Source organism: Psittacula echo (assembly GCF_963264785.1).
Source record: "Psittacula echo genome assembly, chromosome: Z".
Taxonomy (NCBI): domain Eukaryota; kingdom Metazoa; phylum Chordata; class Aves; order Psittaciformes; family Psittacidae; genus Psittacula; species Psittacula echo.
In genome coordinates this window covers 51,712,397-51,733,927 of record NC_137742.1, presented here as the reverse complement: position 1 = coordinate 51,733,927, position 21,531 = coordinate 51,712,397, and the positions used below count along the sequence as shown (strand labels likewise).

The window sequence follows — 21,531 nt, the reverse complement described above, 5'->3', positions numbered from 1 at the left end:
TTAGTAGCAACTCCAAAAGATGCACTGAAAGAATATTGCAGTGTTGTTGAGCTAGTTTACGGAAAACCAGAGTCTTATATGTTGCTCACTTAATAGGATGGCCTCATCAGGTTATAGTGTCTCACTGACAGGTATTCAGTGCAGGATTCCCTTTGACTTTAGTGGGAATAGGATTTGTCCCTTTAACTGTGGTTAAAAAACTAGAATTGACCACTCTTTCTCAGTTTTGCATTATGGTTTTCCATTTTCCCCTTTGAGGAAAGAATGCAGGAATACTACATTCATTCTAACCTTTGTAAATGCCAAAATAAAACATGGAAGAATTGAATGAATGAATGAAGTGTCAAAGAAAACACTTATGGGCTCCCCGTTCTTCTACCAGAATGTTTTGGATTTACTGGGAGAGAGGGTGGAGGGGAAAGCTCATGCAATGAATCATAGGTGCTTTGAACTAGATTGCTGGAAGTAGAAAAGAAAAGCTGGTAAGTAATGCATTGAAATGTTCAGAAGCTTTAAAATGAGATGGCATCAGAGTTAATTAACTTTTTTTTTCCAAAAAAAGATAATTTGAAAATGGACGTTTTTAACAAAATATTTTGATAAGGATGTACACAGTAAATGAAATGCTCAGTCTAAATCATGAGAATAGGAGCTAACTGGAATAACAACTTTTATTTTCTGTGGGCATTATATGCAAAAGAGCATTTCCTTGCACAATATACAAAGATAAACATACTGAAACAGTGTTACCAACAAATTTGTTCACAAATTTTAACAACATGGTATCAGAAGATGTAAAAAAATGAAGGTGTTCATATGGCTGATTTTCATAATGGAAGGGTTCTGTGAAAGGCTGTGACAAGTGTGGGGAGCTGCAGACTGAAGAGTTTGCCAATAATAATGGAGGCTGTGTCTGGGAAAGGGAAGAATCTAATGTATGATGGAAATGTATATGGAGAAAAAGAATGTGTATGTAATGGGGGAAGAAAAGAAACAGAGGCTGTCTTTGAAGAGAGATGAATCAAGAAAGTAGAAGACATTTAAAGGAAGTCAGGCCCATTTGAAATGGACCCTAAATTACATAGGAAGCTAAAGGAATTGTCTGAATCTGGTGATTGTACTCGTTTACATGCTGGCAATAAACTGGAAGTGGCACAGTGTCTGGAAGGTTGATACTTGACATAATAGGAAAAGAGGGGTTACAAAAGCTACAGTCAAGAGAGGGGAAAACCATGAATGAAACTTTCCGCAGCAGTGAAACCAGGGCATTGTTGTATTTAGGCAACCACAGGATTGTCCCGGGCAACTTGTCAGCAACCACAGAGTTTTCACAGTTGTATCCATGAATACAATATCCTTTCTTATGATTCCCAATGAAAAAATGAAATAGCAGATGTCTGGGGGTGTTGTCTGCTTATGGGACTGGTAAAAAATCAATCCAGATTTCTCATGTCCTGCCAGTTAACATCTAACTTGAGAAATAACTTTTCTTAAACATATGTATGCAGCCATTTTTACTCTAAAGCCTTCTAGACTTCACCTGCACTAGTAAAACTCCCCTGGAATTAATATAAAATACCACTTGTTCAGTAAGTTGATTAAGAAGAAAAGGGCAAGAGGGGGGAAAAGAAGCCTGTGTGGATATGATTTTTGTATCATGTCCTATATCATGTAGCCTTTCTTAAGATATGTGTTACTTGCTTTCACTACTGACTGTTCACTGACAACAGCTACCCTGGAAAGATGCCCAGGGCTGATAGGTGCCATCTGTGCGCAGGGTGAAGGCTGCTGGTGCCTGCATCAGTAGCTTTGTCCCAGCTGGGTGAGTCACCAGGCAGCCCCTGGCTCCTGCATGTCTCTGCATCCCACCACTGTTTTCTTCCAAAATGTGGCCTGTGGCTTCCCTGGGAGCAGCTGGCCAGCCCCGGGGCAGTCTGCAGCTGTGGGGAGGGGCTGGAAGGGGAGGAGGAAGACACTGAAGGTCTGACTGGAGGTTGCAGACAACAAACAGCTGCAATAGTTCATTGGCAAACAGGCAGTCATCTGGGGAATGGCAACCTCCAAAGATCTACACACACTGAAGAGATGATTGAGGGTGGCCTTTCTAAAACAGGCTGCTGTATGCCATTCCCTGCAAGTGGAAGAGGATCTACTCTTGGCTTCAAGTTGTCCTGCAGTGACAAGGAAGACATTGCCATTACCCCAAAATATGACTTTGAGGCAATGCTACCACCTACAATACAGACACATCTTGTGCAGATTCTCAGTGGTCTGTCTTTATAAAATCGGTTTATTATAAATCCTTTTTAGAAAAAGTTTCCTTTTATTTCTCCTTTCTCACCTCACGGATAGCTTTTCTGTTCCAGCACTTACTCATTTCATTATTTGTCTTGAGATGAAGCAGTGTTAAGCATCTTGAGGAATTTCCCAGGTTTTTTTTGGTCTGAGAGTCTGAAGCAATAAAATATTGCTCTTTAATGCCCAGACCAGAAATACATAATAAGTATACTACATGGTTCACCTGAAGTGTCTTGTGTAAAAGAAGTATATCAGGGTTTATGTTCTTGCTGTTATTTCATCTTCTAAAAGTGTGCTTTTCTGATGCTTTGATTTGGATTCTAGACAGCCTTAACTGTCTTATTTGGTAACTTCTAATCTGAATGGAACATAACTGAATAATCTTTTGGTTTAGTCAAAAGATTTTTGTTAACAGTTCATCCTATTGACTTCCATGTAAATAAACACACAGTACCATGTGCTGTAAATAACCTTAATGATCACAGGTTTGCTTGTTCAAGACCTATACTAGTTATCTGCCTGGAAAAAAAAAAAATCTTTCAATGTGAACAGTGCTCTGATTTAGTGGACAATGACAGCTACAGTGAAGTGACCCCATGCTTGTGATGTTGGCAGCCTGTCTTTGGGGAATAATAATGAGTCCATCTCCAAAGGATCTGGCATGCTGGCATTTGTCTTTACTATGCCTCCTTGCCTTGTGCAAACTTGACTTCTACTGAACTTTCTTTCCCTCCCCTTTCAATACTGATTTGAGGGAGAAGAGGACTGATCAATGGATGTATCTTCCCTGCCAGTTTAGTGTCTATAGAAACTCTCACTGTATCATGAGGGGGTTGCATGGCAGTAAGTGAGATTAGTGGGCCAAAAGGAGTCTTGCTTTTCAAGAGGCCACAAGTTCCTAGGGAAACTCTCATCTGATCTTTTACAGTAAGAAAAAATCTTGTAAAAGGTACTGCTGAGTGACTTGCAAGCGAATACAGAGTCCTTGAGGACCCTGTTTGTGTTGGTTGTGCAATACTGCTGTGCTTTTGGGTCTGTACTGCAGCATGATGCTGGGATGTGCAGTGCTATGAAGGGATCAGCCATCTGGGACTGTGCCGTGGCGCTGGGTTACTTTGCTAGTATGAGGCTAGATATTTGATGAGAGTCAGAGATTTCTGGTTTGTCCATTTTTTGGAATTGCTGTATTTCATTTTGGAAGTGGAACTGTCCTTATAATTGCAGTCCAAAAGGTTGACACTTAGAAAACAATATATAGTGTAATGGCTCCCAACCTCTCCAGGCTTCCTCCTGAAAGTTTTCCTGTTAAGTAGTAGATTAACAGGTGCTCTCTGTTATTTAAGAGCAGATCATGTACATGCATTTTTATTTAGAAGGAATGGTACAGGTATGCAGCCTGTGAAATGATAACGTTGCTTAAAGGATCGTGATGCCATAGCTTTCAAACCAGGTATTTCCACGACTTATGGGTGAATAAAGCTGGCTGTCTTCCATACTTGTGGGTTATCAGGGGGTTTACTGGGACTTGAGAGTTCAAGAATTCTTCACTTCTGTAAACTCCAGTTTAAATGATCACTGGATTTGGGAATTACTGGGGATAAGGCCAGAACACATACACAAACATTGTGATTACATAAACCTAATTTTCTTAGAAATATCTGATAGTTAGACAGAAAAATAAAAATTATCTGATCTACTAATTGAAGAAAAATGGCAATTCATTAATGATTTATTTTTGTTAGTAACATGGCACTTTGAAAATGTAGAAGTGTATCTGTCTCCATGAAAGGGACTTGCTCTAACCCACTTAGCCTCTGTTTTAGTTATTCTTCAGGTACCAGTCTAAATTGTTTTTCCATTTCATAGCATCATAGAATCATAGAATACTTAGGGTTGGAAAGGACCTTAAGATCATCTAGTTCCAACTCCCCTGCCCTGGGCAGGGACACCTCACATTTCATGCACTTAGTCCATTTTAAATACCTTTGGACTCTTCAAACGTGTTAGTTTGCTTCACTTTGAATCTCAGTAACTAACGAATTTGAGACTTTGTCTGCATTGTAACTGTTTTTGAGTGATTTAGGGGTACTTTCTTTCTCATGCAAGACTGGCTAGTGTTTGGGAAGGGAGGCCTGGCATGCTGCTGCATTGCCTTGTGTGCCTAAACTTAATTGACATAAATGGCTGCCACCCTCTAAGAGATCTTGGGAGTGAAAAAGCTTGCAGAAGAATAAACATATGAAGAGGATAACGGGAAGGACTATTTTGTGTGGTGTAGTATGAAATAAGGAAATTAATAGTATATTTTGAAGGAGAGCCCAGTGATTGGGTTATTATTGTTTGTGGCTAGTCATACATTTAGGTACTTCATCAGCCAGTTTAGGGTCTTTATGATAAAGCTCCTATTCAGTTTCATTCATATTTGGTTTATGAGTGAGGTTTCATGTGACATGGCATCAAACTGATTTACTGATTTCCAAAGGAAAAACGCCTTCTGCTCTGCACCCATTAATTCTCTAATGTAATCAATAAAAGCAATCAGTTCTTTCCACGGAAGTTAACATGGGACTAATCATCATTGACAAGATTAGGTCAGATTCAAATTTTGCTGTGCCTGACATCGATAGTGTATAGGAGGATTTTATAAACAAACCGTGCCTCTGATAGAGGAGCTGAAACTCAGGACTGAGAAGAGTGTAGTGCTATGAAAAACATTGCGTAGAAAGTGAAGGACCAAACAAATCTTTCCTGGAAAATCTTGAGGAAAAATTCTGGGGCCATGATTTCCAGTTTAAGGTAGCAATCACAAAATCTGTTATGGGATGCTGGCTTGATCATGCTCTGGAGAGCATGCAGACAAGGGCATCAGCCGTGGGCTCTGCAGTAACAACTGTGTTGTTTACAGTTCAGTCTGGAAATTTAACTGTGATGGACAGAATGAAGATTTTTTAAAATAACATTTGCAGTACATGCTGGTGAATGCAACGTACTGTAATTAAGACTAGCCCATGGGATTACAGCCCAGAGAGCTGTTCAACGTACTCATCATCAACGTACTCAGCATCACTGCAGAAAGCAGAAATACGTCAAGTAAAACCATACAGGTACCATGACAGAATACGGAAAGTACTATTCTGTAGTTCATCTTTTAACTAACTGGCATATTGCTGCTGCATTTTTTATGTTGCATTGGTAAAAATGCTTTTGCAACTGTAATGAGAAAGCTACATCAGCATTTCCCTTGATCTTGGGTCTATTATGTCATGTTAGCAACTGCATCGTACTATTCTCTGTTGCTCATGCAGTTCTAATCCTGCTTAATTCACCAGCACCCTTTGATTTTGCTGACCCAAAAGTACTTGGCTCTCAGCCTTGAGCAGTCTTCACTTCTTTTCCATTTTGCATCGTTTTGTCTTCCCTGATCCCCCAGTTCCACTTGTATTTACCTTTTGTTAGGACAAATCTGAGGGAGAGCTGAGTGTCCAGAGATTTGCTTGTTGCTCTGCTGTGGGTAGGTGGAGAGATTAATTTGTAACTGCGTCTCAGTTTTCATTGATTGAAGGAGAAGCATTTGTTTGCCTTTTATAGTTGCCTACTCTCTCTGGTTTTGATGCTGACTTCTATAGGAAAAGAAACAAACCAAAACAATATATGTGCAAAGCTGTTTACATATTTAGTAGTGGCAGAGAAAGTGCCTACAAATTTCAGGTGATGTGTAGTAATGGTTAACTGTTTGTGTTTGTATGGTGCACATACAGGCTTTTTCAACTGCTTACTAGCGAGACAAATGCAGTTTCTGTAGTTACTGCCATTAAAATGTATTTTAGGAGACTTATAGGAGTATGGTTTTGGGATACCTGCATACCTGTTACTCCATTTTAAAATGAGCTTGTTAGTAATTATACTATGCCTTAGGATGATCAGGTTAATTTTTTTATATGACTTATTGGTGACTATTTATATCTTCCTTTGATGTAATAGGCATATAATGAGTTAATATTCCTTCATCAGATTACAAAGTTTTAGGGAAGTAGTCTGTGGTTGCTTCATGCAGCTGCAGTGCTTTCCTGTCAACATTTTTAAAACATGGGCCTGCCTTAAAGTCTAGGGAAACAGAGAAGTCTGTAAGCTAAACAGACCTCTTAGTTTAGAACTGTCAGAACCTTCCGAACAGAACCTTCCTTAAAGATCATGCCTAAATGAAAATAACGATGGAGCTTTGCCAACTAAAGTTTTTCCTCAAATAGTATAAAAAATGTTAGGATGATAAGATTTTTAGCGTTCTGTTAAGACATATGTCTTAACATATGTCTTCTCTTAAGACATATGTCTTAACAATGGAAGAAAGACCTGGCAGTAAACCGCTGTGGGCTAGTTTGAATTTGTTGTGTGTTCAGTTGGATTGTAAAGTCAGAGACTTCACCTGTGCTTAAGGGGGTCGTACACTTTGGTTAACACTCAAAATGATGGAAAAATGTATTTTGCTCACTCCAGTATGAAGCTTAAAAAAGTCTGTTTTTTTTCTTTGCCCCCTGTATATGCAAACATGTTGCTGGATATTGGAGAGTATTTTGGGGACAACCATTTGCTGCTTTGAAGTTCTTTTTCATGGAGATTAACAGTGCTACTCATGGTAGAAAGCTCAATGCCTGGTACCAAAATTCCTGTTTACTGCTCAGGAACATAAATTATACAATGTGATGTAGGAGGTCAGAGGAGTTTTCAGTTTTAGCATGAGGTATATACTCTCTCATGCATATGCTGATCACTAATTTGCATACGGAATGCATTCTGCAACGTAGCATTTTCAGTACTCAAACCACAGGTTCTATGGTATATATAGGTAGTGAAGATACTGATGCATTATTGAGTGACATAAGCAATATATAATATGAAAAGTGAGTCTCTGAACAGGGTATCTTGTTGCAAACTGTAGACAGCAAGAGTTAAATGAGTCATCTACATTTTTTATTGCTAATATAAACATTTTAGCAATGCTAATCAGTTGTACTGATTTTCTGTTTTGATTTTCCTTAATAATTAAGCCAAAGATTTGGAATGCAATCAAGTTTTACACTAGGGGGTTCATGCAAATGATTTTTTTTAAATATAATTTTCTTTTAAATTTTGTTAAGTGCATCCAAATAGGAAAGTTGCTGAAGTTGAGAATTAAAGAAAAAAAGGAAATGCAGTTTACAGTCTGCATAATCAAAGTGACTATTCTCAATGAGGGAAATCACCACTTTGTTGAAATTATTAGCTGAAAACACAGCTGCTTTTACTGCTTTTTAAACAACTGCACACTAACTACTTTGCTATGCAGTGTGCATGGAGAGAAACAGTTACAGACCATGAAATGTCTTTCAGCAGCTCTGATTTTTCAAGAGGGATTTAGCAAAATGGGATTATCTCTGTATACTCAGGTACCTTATATATAATAGTTTCTTTTTGTAAGCTTTTCTTATGTTGACTTCTGAAGAAGATATTGTAAAGTAAGACTATTTCATCTGTCTCCCCCCCCTTTTTTTTTTCCTATGGCCCAGCAGACATTTTCTCTTAGAATAAAGTTATTGGTGTGGTTTCCTTTATTCTGTTCCATAATATTTAAAGTAAGAAATTTCTACTTCTGATGAATTAACTTTGTTAAAAATACTTGTATTATTTGAAGCCAGACATATTATTAGAATTTATTTTCTTAACTACAGATTAGACTCAATGATATCTTTTTTTTTTTTTTTTTTTAATCTCTGTAGCCACATACTGTTAAATTTGTGAAAACGAGGATATAAAGTCAAATATTCACTGAAAGGGAAATGTAGCAGTTTAAGTTGTTACAAATTACCTTCTACTAGGATTCAATCTGGCATTTGTGGATTAATGGCAGGTTGGATTAAAAGTATTTCAATATGCAAACTAAAATTGTTTGCTTGAAAAGAAAGATGGAACTAGCCAGAGTGCTAGGACAATATTTTAGATTCTTATGTTATTACTTTTTTATTAGCAAAGTGTTCAGTCTGTTTGGAAATTGTACAACTGGCAGAGGAGGGGGTATTTTTGCAAAACTATCTTGGGAATTCAGCTATTAAAAGCAGGATAATGTGAGGCTGTTAACAATGAAGAGTCATTTAGCCCTTTCCCTGATTAATTAATTTGTTTGCATGAAAATTACTGTATATATATAACATTAATGTTATTTAAGAAAAGAACCATGCCATTTTTTGCAAGTCATGACCTTGTATTGCACCTTCCAGTAGTGTAGCGTCTTGAAGTACTGATAAGTATTCATGCACATATATAATTTAATTTATATGTTTGCATTAAAAAATGAACACCACCACTCCCTGAGCCCTACAGAATATCTTGTACTGGATTTTGTTGCTCTGACTTGCATGTTTCCACATGATGCTGTTGCTTGGGTCCTGTAGGAAGGCAGTTTACGGAGATACCGAGATCAAGGTAGTGCCCAGGTGTTAAGAGTACAGCCTTTTCCAAGAAGACCCTGGGCATTACCTCTCCTTGGTGGCCTGGGCCCCAGGTGCTAGTGCTTCCTTAGGAAAGCCACATAGTGAAGGCAGTGTGTAATTTTGGGGAAGAGCTGTTTATGAAAGATGTTGCTTGAGGTGGAGTGTTATGTGGTGTTTTCAGGAGGCCAGTGTAGGCTGCAGGAGTTGGGGATGCTTCTGACAATGGAGTAGCACAGACCCCTCCTGTAAGTAATGTGCAGGATTTCTGGTGGTGTGTCATCAGCTGAACCTTTCTACTCTTGCTCTCTTGAGCAAATGTCGGCCTTTATTTTAAATTGTAGCTCTGTCATTTGGTGTGGACAAGCTGTCCACTAAACAGCCTCTGAGCGTGGCTTCCTGCAATTCGATGGGACAGTGGGACCTCTAAAATGTAGATTGTCCACCAGCTAACTGCCCTGACATTCATGTGAAACTACTTCATTTGGGTCCTTCCAAAATAGGCATGGTACTGCTACTGCTAGACAAGCAGTGTGTGTTTCTTGAAGTACCTTTTGCTTTATATCATATATATTGATTATATATGGGTCAACAGTTTTACCTCCTTTATAATTCGTATAATAACATATTATAAATATTTTTTCATACAGCCACCTTTTTGGAAAGATGATTCTTCACTTGAACTCCTTTTTTGGCTTCCCTGTCATACTCCTGTACCATTGGATGGGGACAACTTTATCTTTGAATCTGGAAGATCCCAATGTGTGTAGCCACTGGGAAAGGTAATATTTTCTTCTGGAAAATACATGACACGAATTCTGATTGTAATAATTTTGTTTTGTTTTACTTAGCACATTTCAAATGATTTAAAGCTTTTAGTTGAGTAATGAAGTGGGGAAAAAAAATTACTGCATAGGTAAGGTAAGTTCATGGATAAGTAAAAGATAATTTCATACTCAGCTGAAATGCAGTCATTTTTGCAGTAGGGTGTTAGGATACGAAAACCACTACAGTGGCACCAGCAGTGTTACACAACCATCTGGGTACAAGAAGTGAATAAAAATAGATTTTTCAATTTAAGTGAAAAGAAGCTTTTACATATGCAAAATATAATTAACCATATTGGAATTTGGCCAAAATTTGATTATGTTGATTCTTTCTTACTTAGTTTCTCATTCACAGAATCTGAATTAAGGTCTGGTTTGTGTTTGGGTGTTGTTTTGGGGTTTTTTTCTTTGTTTTTTTTATTTTTGATGTTCAGAGATTTTTGACGTACAGAAGGAAATTAATCAATTTAATTGGCCCATTCTTTCATCCAGTTTCACATGAATTGCACAACACAATGGGTAGGAGAGGTTGAGCTACAAGCATTTGCTGTATTTCTTTTCTTGCGTAAAGGTTATAGTAGTGAAATCCAGCCTTATGGTCTCGTTATTATTATTATTATGCGTTATTATTATTATTATGCATTATTATTATTATTATGATTGATCAACTAGTCCTTGAGACAGTTTTTATTATTATTATGTATTATTATTATTATTATGATTGATCAACTAGTCCTTGAGACAGTCTAACTGTTCACTTGAGGACATCAGTATTTCCTGCATTTATGGCAAACTGTATTATGGGTTTAATCACTGAGAGTGTTGCAAAGACACTATACTTTTGTTTGCAATTGTTATGGCTGAATCTTTGCAAAGAAAATAAAAAACTGCATTTACTTTTTAATAAAGTCTTTCCAAAAAAAAAACAACAACAACAAACAAACCACAACATTTCCCCAGGAATTTATTTGAGATTCATGTGAAGCATTAGGAGTCTCTGCCTCAACTGTTGTGTACAGTTTGGTTTATACAACAATGTGTATATGAAGTAGTTACCATACAAACCATACAAATATTTGCTTGCAGTATTCACCCCTATAGGCTTTGTTTACTGCTTTTAGTGATAAAAGCAGTTTTGAGGGAAGCTATAAGGTAGCAAAAGCAAAATGGGAAAAAAACCTCAAATACAACTATTTACATTGCATGATGCATTTTAAAACAAACTAATCAAGATGTACAGAAATCGAAATATACCTGGTGCATTTTATTGCATGAAGCTTTTCCTTCTGATTCCCAGGAGTAGGGAGGAACTCCAAGTAAACTTACTGAAACATTCATGCTGTAGCTCAGAACAAGCGACAAAGGTACATAAGTATGAAAGTATACATAAAAAAGTATGAAAGTATACATATTTCATACGTAAGTATGAGAGTGTACCCCAGGTACAAGCTATTTACTGCTGCTGTCACTGGTAGTGCTGTATGCTTTAAATAAATCTACCCCAGCCAGTAATAAATTGTTTTTTACAAATGAACCATGATCACAGCAAGAAGGGGGAGATTGTGCCCTGCCTCGAACAGAGAGCGCAGAGCCTCAGGCAGGATTGGCACCCCATCAATGTTTTGTCAGACTAGGTTGGACAGCTGGATGGATTAGCACTGCTTGCCTTCATTTGGACATAGGAAAAACAGGGAGTAAGTTCCAGGCAGTTAGAGTAAGTGGGTCTAGATATGTTTTCACTCAGTATAGGTGGTGACAGGAGGAAGAGGAGAGTGTGGCTGTTAGCCTGCAAAAGGTGGTAAGAGGTCAAAGAGGGTGTGAGTGAAAGCCAGATGGGCTACATACTTAGTATTTTGGCTGGTCCTGGGAATTAGTCCTACAGCAGGAACTTGCCATGCATTCCTCTATTTTCTAGCCCTCTTGTGCAATCAAGAACTGACTGATTGCCAGCACAATCAGCCTGCTGAAGAGTTTTGTAGGATGATTCAGTATTTTTCCCTTCTGCAACAGGGCTGTGTTCCTCTTCCTGCACTGACAACTTTAGAGGCTCTGGAGTTCAAAGTGTAGCTTCATTTCTAGGGCACTGTGCTTATAATTTGGCAGAAAATAATATAGTTTTTATGATAATAACAACATATATATATATATTGTATAATAGAAGAATCTTCATTTTCTGGCTCTTAACTAGTTTTCCAGCTATCCAGTGAGGTTAGTAAAAGTTTATTGCCACAGGAGAACATGTACTACATGCTACTTCAATTTGCTGCTCATTTGAGAGACAGGTGGTTTGGATTTTTTAGATTTAGGCTTACATTACTTTTCTTTAGATGTTTAGTAGTACCATTTTATCAAATGTATTACACAGTAGAGACATGATGGCTCTCTGAATAAACTTCTTTCTTTGCGTCATGGAAGAAAAACCTTTTAATTGATATCTTCTGTATTGTAAAGTTAGCTGGTTTGTGTTTTACTTGAATTTTCTGTGGGTTTTCGTTATTTTTTATTGTAATAGTTTGTTATATTTATTCCTTTCTGTACTAGGACTCTGTAAAAGACACTTAAATCAGACTTGCTTCATAATCTCTCTGCTTGCTCTCTTTCTCTCCCCAGTTACTCAGTTACAGTGCAAGAGTCATATCCACATCCTTTTGATCAAATTTACTACACCAGCTGTACTGACATCCTAAACTGGTTTAAGTGCACACGACACAGGTGATGTATAGTTGTTGATATTGTCCAACTGCTGATTTTATAGATATTTGTAAAGATTTTGTGTCTGGCAAACTCAAGCAGACGTAGGATGTCTTAGCTCTAGCGAGTAGTCTAACTGCTACAGTCTGTACCAACTGGAAGATGCTTGTCCAAGCAGCATCACGTATCAGCAGATTAGGAAGTAACATCCCATGAAGTGCTAACAGAAAACAGACAGTTTGAGAAAGAGCATGCAATGTACAAAATTAAATTCCTCAGACCCTGTGAGGTGTATTTGTAGAGAAATACCAGGTGAGACCTTTTGCTGCTTGCAACCTTACGTTCTGGGGCAAGTGTATGCTACTTGACAGGAAAATAAAATATTTGTTAAAGATAACTCCTTGTGCTTGCAGAAAGTAAGCAAGGGGCGAATGATTAAAAACTGGTGACAGCTATAAAAAGAATTTTCTCCAGAGAATGTCCTTATAAGTATTAACTGTCAGCAGTGGGAAAGGCTCCCTGGAGCACAACAGCTGGAGGAGACAGATCAGTACAGATAGTACGTAAAAAGCAGATACTGCATTCAAAGAGAGATTAGTTTTTTTTTTACCTATGACACTTACATACAAGCTGTTCTTTACTGGGAGTTCAGACTGTCTCAGATGTTGTGGAGATGTGTTTACTCATTGGTGGAGTACGTAGTCAGCAGCCAGCAGAGGCAGGATTGGAGATTTATGGACACAGTGAGGAGCAGAGAAGAGAGAATGGTGAGAGAGCCCACTTCTGATAAATACTACTTGCTCATGTCAGAAGGAAGATGTATTTTCTGCAGTTCGTGATGGGTTTATGTGCTGATACCTCTGTGTACTGCTCACCATTGCCCTGCAGGGCTGCATTTGACAAATCACAGCCATCCTCATGGCCAGAGGCATGCTGTGCTGCCAGCTGCCCAGGGGGCCCAAGGTCTCCTTTAGCCCTTCTGTCTCTTGCCTTAAAAAGGACTCTTCTTACAACATCTGTGCTTCAGAAAACCTGACTCACCCTTGGGAGGATGATCCCAAGAAGTGTTTCCCTCGGAAACTGATACCTACAATGATCCAGCAAACTGATTTGTATTGCCAGCCTTTAGCCTCCATAAAGAATGCTAATGGCAAAGGCAGTGATGCTCTGGTTTGCATATTAGTTAAGTAGTCAAAATCCTTAACAGTTTTCCCTGCTGTCTGGCCACCCACATACATAAGGCTTGTTGTGGAACAACTAGGACTCTTGAACTCAGCAACAGATAAATCAAGATCTCTTTGAACCTTTTTTTCTCTCCTCTTACTGATACCAGAATGTTTTTTAAAATACATAAGAATATGTATTATTTTGTTTCTGTACCATGAATTGTATGTAACAACCATTCATTCTTTTCTCTAGGATCAGTTACCGTACTGCCTACAGACATGGTGAAAAAACAATGTACAGGCGTAAATCCCAGTGCTGCCCTGGATTTTATGAAAGCAGGGAAATGTGTGTCCGTAAGTTTAGCTTCTAGTTGCTTTGAAATTCCATACATTTATCACAGTGCTGGTTTGACTCTCCTTTGATCGTCAACTTGTGGAAGCTGTTGTAGGGGCTCAGTTATTCATCAGTGGTGCACGTGCAGCTCTCGAAGTCAATTGGTGTTGTGCATATGCAAATGACAGGATAATTGGATCTCAGATGTCTAAGTAACCAGCCTTGATGTGATTCTAAGTAATGATCACATGGAAAATGCACAGCAAAAGTGTCAGTGCGTTTTCCAACACAGTAAATAAATATAAAGTTCAAAACCAGAAGGGAAATACAAGGTTTTGTCCTTAATGCGGGCTGTGGTTGATCCCTATGCTTGGTCTGTCTTGCAGATACAGAGATCTGTAACAACTGTTTAAAGGTGGCAGCACCACCTTTTCATGTGACACATCCCTTTCTCCATATCTTCCTCAGTCTAAAGGGGGAAGAGCTGTGTCCAGAGCATGGTGGCTTGTGCTCAGCTTTTTCTCTTGTGCAGCCTTGTAAAGATCTAGGAAAGTATGATTCTTAAAATGGTATTAACTCAAAAGCATAGTAAAAAGGCAGAATGAAAACAGAGGAGGTGTTAATCATAGAATCATAGAACCCAGAGCCCTGGAAGTGTATGGTTAGTAATTTAACATAGGGCTGTTCAAAGTCATACAGCAGGTTGGGTAGCTACATGCTCATGTCAGCAGGACTGAAGGCAGGGAGCTTGTGATAAGCATGAAGTTGAGAAGGACAGCATATCCTTGGAGGCAGGCAAATGCATAGGGCTACATATGAAAATGATTCAACAGTATTTCGAATTATTTGTCCCTGTGAATGTGTAGCATGAACTGTGGCAGTAAGTTTTCCAGAAGCCAGGGAACCAAATCTCTTCATCTTTTCATCTCCTTTTAGAAATGAGCTCATCAGGGGCAATCTTTTTTTCTGTAACATTATTTGTGATGTCCACCTGTACATATAATTTAATTAATTTTAGAGAACAGGCATGCATTATAATGAAAAAAATACAATATCCCTTCCTTGACTTCAGCTTTTATAGTAAAGAGATTTTAAAAAACCTGAAAAACATTAATGAACAATTTCAGAGGGACTGAGGTGCGATACTTCATTTTTTTCTGGAAATGTGGGTCTCTCTAAGAGCAGACCAGAGAGGGGCTGGAGCCTCTCGACTGCAGAGGCTGCCCTTGGGCTTGCTGCCTAGTTTCTGGACAGGCAATCAGCTGGCAAGAGTTGCCAGGAGAAAAAAAGCGAAACACTCAGTTTATTGGGAAAGCCACCATATGTGAGCTGTTTTGGTGGCTGCTTCAGCTCCTTGCATTTGAAGCTCTGTGTCACGCCTGACTCAAACTACGGCTTGGCTGGTCTGCGTAGGGTCCTGCTGGCAGGCTCCCTCTGCAACAGGACCTGGACTGAGGCACATGTGAAAGACTGGCTCTGTATAACTCTCTGTGGCACACTGCTTTGCCTGGTGTTTTTTTTTTTGTCAGTTGGGATTGAGAAATATGGAGATACATTCATTGCATTATTATCTGCCTTATGATGACCGTGGTGAAGCACGGCATTCAAAGTGTGGCAAAACTTATCCAGGAAAACATTCGGTGCGATAACAGATAATGAGATTTGTTGTTGTCACTGGATTTTGCACAGTTTAGCAGACAGCAGTGCAGTGGATAAGTCTTTGGTTTTTACCAATAAATCAGTCTGAAAATCAGTATTGGTATGTACGTTAAATGTATTTATTCAATACAAATACAGAATAGTTTCTTAATTTATGCCTTTCTGCTTGTTGTGAGGTGCAAGTAACCAACAGAATTTATTTGTATCCCTGGCAATAATCACCTGTGAATGTCATAACACATCACACTATACCCATTTATATTTTTGCTTTACAGCACTTCCTGGAATTTGAAAATGCAAGAGTAAGATCTTTGATTTAAGCTGTTTTCTGCACATGGAAAAGCAGGATTAAAATGATATTTTTAAAAAGATTTAAAAATATTTAAAAAATGCATCCATCTGAGATCATATTGGCAATTTTTTTAACCTTTTTGTTTTTAATGTGTATGTATTAGATTTACAATAACTACTTTCTAACTACATTTTGTTATTGTACAGCATTTGAATGATCATATTTAATTTTTAATTAAGGAGTATTCTTTTTGAAGTATATAACAGTTTGACTGATCATGCGAGAAGTATAATGATGAACCTCATGTGACTACAGCTTTTGCATAGCTATAGTATATGTAGTAAATTAATTCTGTATTAAGTTAGTACTACTGAAAACAGTAAATTCAGATCACATTGGTTGTACTAATCATAGAATCATAGAATAGTTAGGGTTGGAAAGGACCTTAAGGTCACCTAGTTCCAACCCCTTGCCATGGGCAGGGACACCTCACACTAAACCATGTCACCCAAGGCACTGTCCAACCTGGCCTTGAACACTGCCAGGCATAGAGCATTCACAGCTTCCTTGGGCAACCCATTCCAGTGCCTCACCACCCTTACAGTACAGAAATTCCTCCTTATATCCAATCTAAATTTCCCCTGTTTAAGTTTTAACCCATTACCCCTTGTCCTATCACTACAGTCCCTGATGAATAGTCCATCCCCAGCATCCTATAGCCCCCCTTCAGATACTGGAAGGCTGCTATGAGGTCTCCACGCAGCCTTCTCTTCTCCAGGCTGAACAGCCTCAACTTTCTCAGCCTATCTTCATACAGGAGGTGCTCCAGCCAGCCCCCTAACTATCCTCGTGACCTTCCTTTGGACTTGTTCCAACAGTTCCATGTCCTTTTTATGTTGAGGACACCAGAACTGCACACAATACTCCAAGTGAGGTCTCACGAGCAATTTTTTATTTATATTTCATAAAAGATGCCAAATGCTTATATTCAGAACATAACCTGCTCTGACTTTTGAAGCAATTTTGGAATGCCTCAGACTTCAAATTATGTTAAAAGTAAAGATCCTTCAGTGGAGCTAACTTTACATTTATTTGATGCTGTAATGGTTGTCCATGGAAGGGATTGAGAGACCTTCATTCCTCATGATCTTCAAGTACAGCTGAAGATTCAAGGCAAAGAAGGAGCTCAGTAGTTAGTGGAAGGCAGCAAATATTTCATACTTTCCATTGTTTCAACCAGCTTTCTTTGTAGTGAACTTGTACATAACAGATGATGCCTGCATTGGCTGTGTATTTACTAGTATTATTACTAGTCATCCAGTTGAACTTTGAAAGCAAGTGTGATGCTGACAGCTGAGATTAAATGGTAAGAGATAGTATATGGGGAGGATTCTTTTCCTATGTCATCATAGCAGAAATATCAACGGCAGAAAGCCAACACACTATCTTTTTCCACAAGAAAATGGCAACCACGCTGAAGAACACATACTCACCTCCTCCCTTTTTTATATGCAAAAAAGAGAAGCAAAGCCATCTGAAGTGTTACAGATATCTTCATTTATGCTGCTATTGCTCCACAATGTGCACAGCATTGCCATTAGGGTAATTTTATTTTCCATGGAGTTTTGATTATTATTTTCTTAGTGGAAGATGTAGGATGCTTCTAAAAGGCTGAAATATTTATGGTGTTGTTAGTGTTTTGTTTGTTTGTTCCTTTATTTGACTTCTCAATTTAGAAAACTCAATTAGAAAATTCTACTGGTAGATGATTTTGGTATGACTTAACACTTCAGTGAAATCTTATGACTTCCTTTTCAAAATAACAGAAATCTACAGTGTGAATACTCACCATTTACTGTTCTGCTAGAGGTAGTACTTACTAGTGGCAGTGCCACTTCACTGCCTATAGTGGGAAGAGAATTAGTTGTCACTGCATAAAGAGTTGTGAGAATGTGCCAGCCTCATGTTGCTGGAGTCTGTAAATGTTATATTTGCAAAGGAAAAGAATGACTAACAGCCAGAAAAAAGCACTAGCTGAAATTTAAGTGCGAATAATTTTAGTCTTTTGAAGTCCAGTCTGAACAGATGAATTTGGATTTAATTTAGCATACAAGATTTGTGACTCTGACTTCCATACTTGTTCCTGAAAATTTTCAGTGGGTGAGACTTGTGTTGTGCTTTCACTTTTGATGAAAATTTCTTTTGTGTTTTGTCTTTGGATTCAGTGTGTGTATATGTGTATATATACATATATATATGCAATATGTATGTGTGGAATATATGTATATATGGAAAATATGCAAAAAGGCCTTTTTATCACTCATATGAATATTTTTGTTTTGTTTGTTCTTCTCTAAATTAAAAATAACTATTTTAATGTAAACTGTCCAAATTGATACAAAATTTTATCATCCTCTTCTTTTGACTAATGCAATTGATATGAAGAAGACAGTCACAGTAGAAATAGATACCTGTTAAGAGTTTTATGGAAAAGACCACCCCTGAACAGTCATCATGAGTTTAAAAAAAAAAAATTAATGTTTAGATCTGATGGACTTTCTGAGCTGATCTGAATGCAGTTTATATGCAGATACAGGTTCTTGTATTCCCATGTTCAGTGTAATAATTTTTTTACAGATGCTGTCTTTTAGGGTTGTTGGCTATGATTCAGCTGCTATGAATCTGTTACCCTGTAAAGTGTATTTGTGTGTCTCATATATATACTCACATACAAAATCTTAATTGATCTTCATTGAATTTATTTGGAAGCAGCAATATTTGCATTATACAGCTTCCTTCAGTGCTCCTTACCCCATATTTCTTCATCATTGAAGTCAGCAGAGTTTTGGCTGTCAAAACTCCCAACATTGTTACCTATAGATAACTTATGTAGAGGCTTACTAGATATAGCCTTTTTTTAAGAGTTGTGTTAGATTTACCTTCTATTACTGGAAAACTGAAACCCTTTTTCAGTGTCTGAAGAGCAGCTGCTGTTGGTTTATGCTGTTGTGGCCAAGAAAAGAATACAGCTCTAATTTGTGAGATGACTTTGCATGATGAAGACTGACCCAAAGTTTCATCTGTTATACATTCATAAATATAAATAAATATAAATATATTTATATTATATATATTATATTATATATATTATATATATTATATATATGTATATATTATATGTATGTGTGTATATATATACATACATATATACACATATATACATATATATACATACATATATGTGTATATATATGTATATATAAGTATATATTATATATATTATATATATTATAAAATATTATATATAAAAATATATATTTTTATATATATAAATATAAATAAAACTCTATTTTATTATTTGAATTGATGATTATTTGCACAGTGCCATAGTATGTACTGTTACATAGGGACTGTAGGAAGGACCTCTGCGCTCAGCATGGCATGAGGGGCAGTGCAAGGAGATGCTCAACGAGCTTCTTTGACACCTCGCGCTGGGTCCATTTCCTTATAACATTTTTATTTTTGTATTTTTTTCCATCTTTTTCACAGATTATGTGATGGAATGTCTTAATGGTTTATTCGTAAGATTTTTCACACACTTGGTTTAGGAAGAGCTTCAGTTCCTAAGGTAGAACTTACTAGGCAAGAATCTTCAAAGATACAAGTAATTCATGTCTAGGTATAAGAATAATTGAAAATTGTGATGTATTATTAAAAGTCATTATTTTCATAATAGAGAACAATGAACTAGCTTTCTTGTATCATCTGACATTTAAAAATTCATATTCTCTCTGTTCATTTCTAATAAAGATCATTTGAATGCATAGTTGAAAAATAGTAGAAATAAAAACTGAGAACAAAGATCAATTGTGCAACTAGTGACTGGGATACTAAAAAATAAAATAAATATAAATAAAATAAAATAAAATAAAAATTTAATAATATATGTGATTGATTGCTGTATGGCTTTCCTTTTTCTTGGCTACACAAAATATATAAATGACCAATGTGCTGCATCATGTTTAATTAGGAAAAAACTGGGACATTTTTCAAGTATTTCTACTAATTAATGTAGAGCATTTTCAATCCATTCAGAGCCAATTTGATTCATGTATAATCCCATTAAACTTACTGTAAAGAGCAACTTTGTCTTTTTCCCATCGTTCACCTTGTATTCATTGGCATACTGATCAGGGTCCTGTAGTAGTTTCTCTGGAAGTGTTAGTACAAAGAAAATTCTCATACTGTGCATATTTTTTTTGGTTTTATTGTTGTTCAAACTAGAAGGAAAGTATTACAGTGTGTATATTTTGGAAAGCTTAAGGGTATTTTGAGATGGATATGACGCTAGCGAACTGTTGCTGGTTGCAGATTCTTCCTTTCAGTGTGTTGTATTCTGAGACAGTTACATTGATGTACCAGGTATCAGAACTATTTCAAATTGTTAAAAGTTTCAAATCAAAGCTCTATTTCAAAGTAAGCCTTAACCGCAGAAGTACAGGCTTAAAAAAAAAAAAAAAAAACAAAAAAAAAACCAACCCAAAAAACCAAACAAAACTGCCCCACCAGCTCTGCTTAGCACTTAGAATAAAGGTTGCAGTGATTCATACTATTTGTATCTTGTGCCTCACCTTAATCAACATCACTGTTTTGTTGTGCTTCAATATTAAAATTCTGATCTGTTGTGGATTGTATTTTATCCAAGCTGTTGCAAAAGAGTCCTTTTTTTATGAGTGCAGAAGTTTCCCTCTTTTTGTTAGTGTGAGAGTTTGCTTCAGAGAATCAGGGACTAGCTGCCGTTGGAAAGGACTTGTGGAAGTTACCTTCCCTAACTTCCGAGGCAGGGCAACCTACAGCCTCTTGCCCAGGATCGTATTCAGATGGGTTTCCAGCCTATGTCCTACTGTGTCTCTTTTTTCATTAAATGTGGATGAATTTGCTTCCTTAAATGCCAGAATATTTTAGTAGCGCAAACATGGTTTTAGTTGGAGCCTTCAAACTTTGGAGAAATAGGAGACAGGCGAATTAAGAAAATTTATTTTGCAGAGATGCCATCAAACATTAATACACAAATGTTTGCTTCGCTTTTAAAAGACATTTGAGACAGGAAAGGTCTGGATTAGTAATAAGTTTAGAATATTTTTTTCCTATTAATAGTCCTTCTTTAATTCTTTTTTTTATTCCCTTCTGTGACAGCTCATTGTGCTGATAAATGTGTCCACGGTCGTTGTATTGCTCCAAACACCTGTCAGTGTGAGCCTGGCTGGGGAGGACCCAACTGCTCCAGTGGTGAGTTTTCACCTGCCTCTGCCTGTCTCATCCTCTTTCCACAGTGTTGTCCTTTCCTTTGGGCAGATTACCATCGATCCTGTGCTTGGGCTCCTGCTTTCTGGTCAGGGGGCTGTTCTGAGTTATCAGGTTCCCCTGCATGACGTGATTTTTTTTCATTTACTTGCAAACAGTATTGTCCTGTAGCAGCAACACTAAATGTCATGAGTTAATTTGTGCTCAGAAACATGCGGGTAATGGAAATTTGTTGTTCAGGCAGCATGGTTGGTGAAATTTGACACAGAGTGTGTGTGAATAAAAATAATAATAAATCACATGAGGGAAAATTTAACCATTTAAAGATGATTACATTTGTTGTATAGTCTTTGTATATACCTAAATGTGATTCTTTCCCTAAACAGCTCTAAAGAAACATCAACTTTCTTGTTAGGCATAGAACTGAAAGAGTTAGCAATGCAGTAATACTGCAATACCAATCTTAATCTAGTGTGCGGGATTGTCCAAAGAAATCTCC

The 21,531-nt window shown here is 37.4% G+C and overlaps 1 protein-coding gene across 1 annotated transcript in view; it reads left to right on the top strand.

Annotated features, from left to right (window-relative positions):
- Positions 1 to 9,425: 9,425 nt before the first annotated feature.
- The window catches only part of MEGF10 (multiple EGF like domains 10), a gene marked incomplete at its 5' end in the record, with an annotated part of 70,683 nt that continues 58,577 nt past the window's right edge, over positions 9,426 to 21,531 (top strand). Inside the window, 4 exons of the mRNA XM_080637366.1 lie at positions 9,426 to 9,541; positions 12,197 to 12,298; positions 13,697 to 13,797; positions 20,925 to 21,017. Of these exons, the coding sequence (XP_080493492.1) occupies positions 9,426 to 9,541; positions 12,197 to 12,298; positions 13,697 to 13,797; positions 20,925 to 21,017 (412 nt within the window). The remainder of the gene's footprint in view (positions 9,542 to 12,196; positions 12,299 to 13,696; positions 13,798 to 20,924; positions 21,018 to 21,531) is intronic.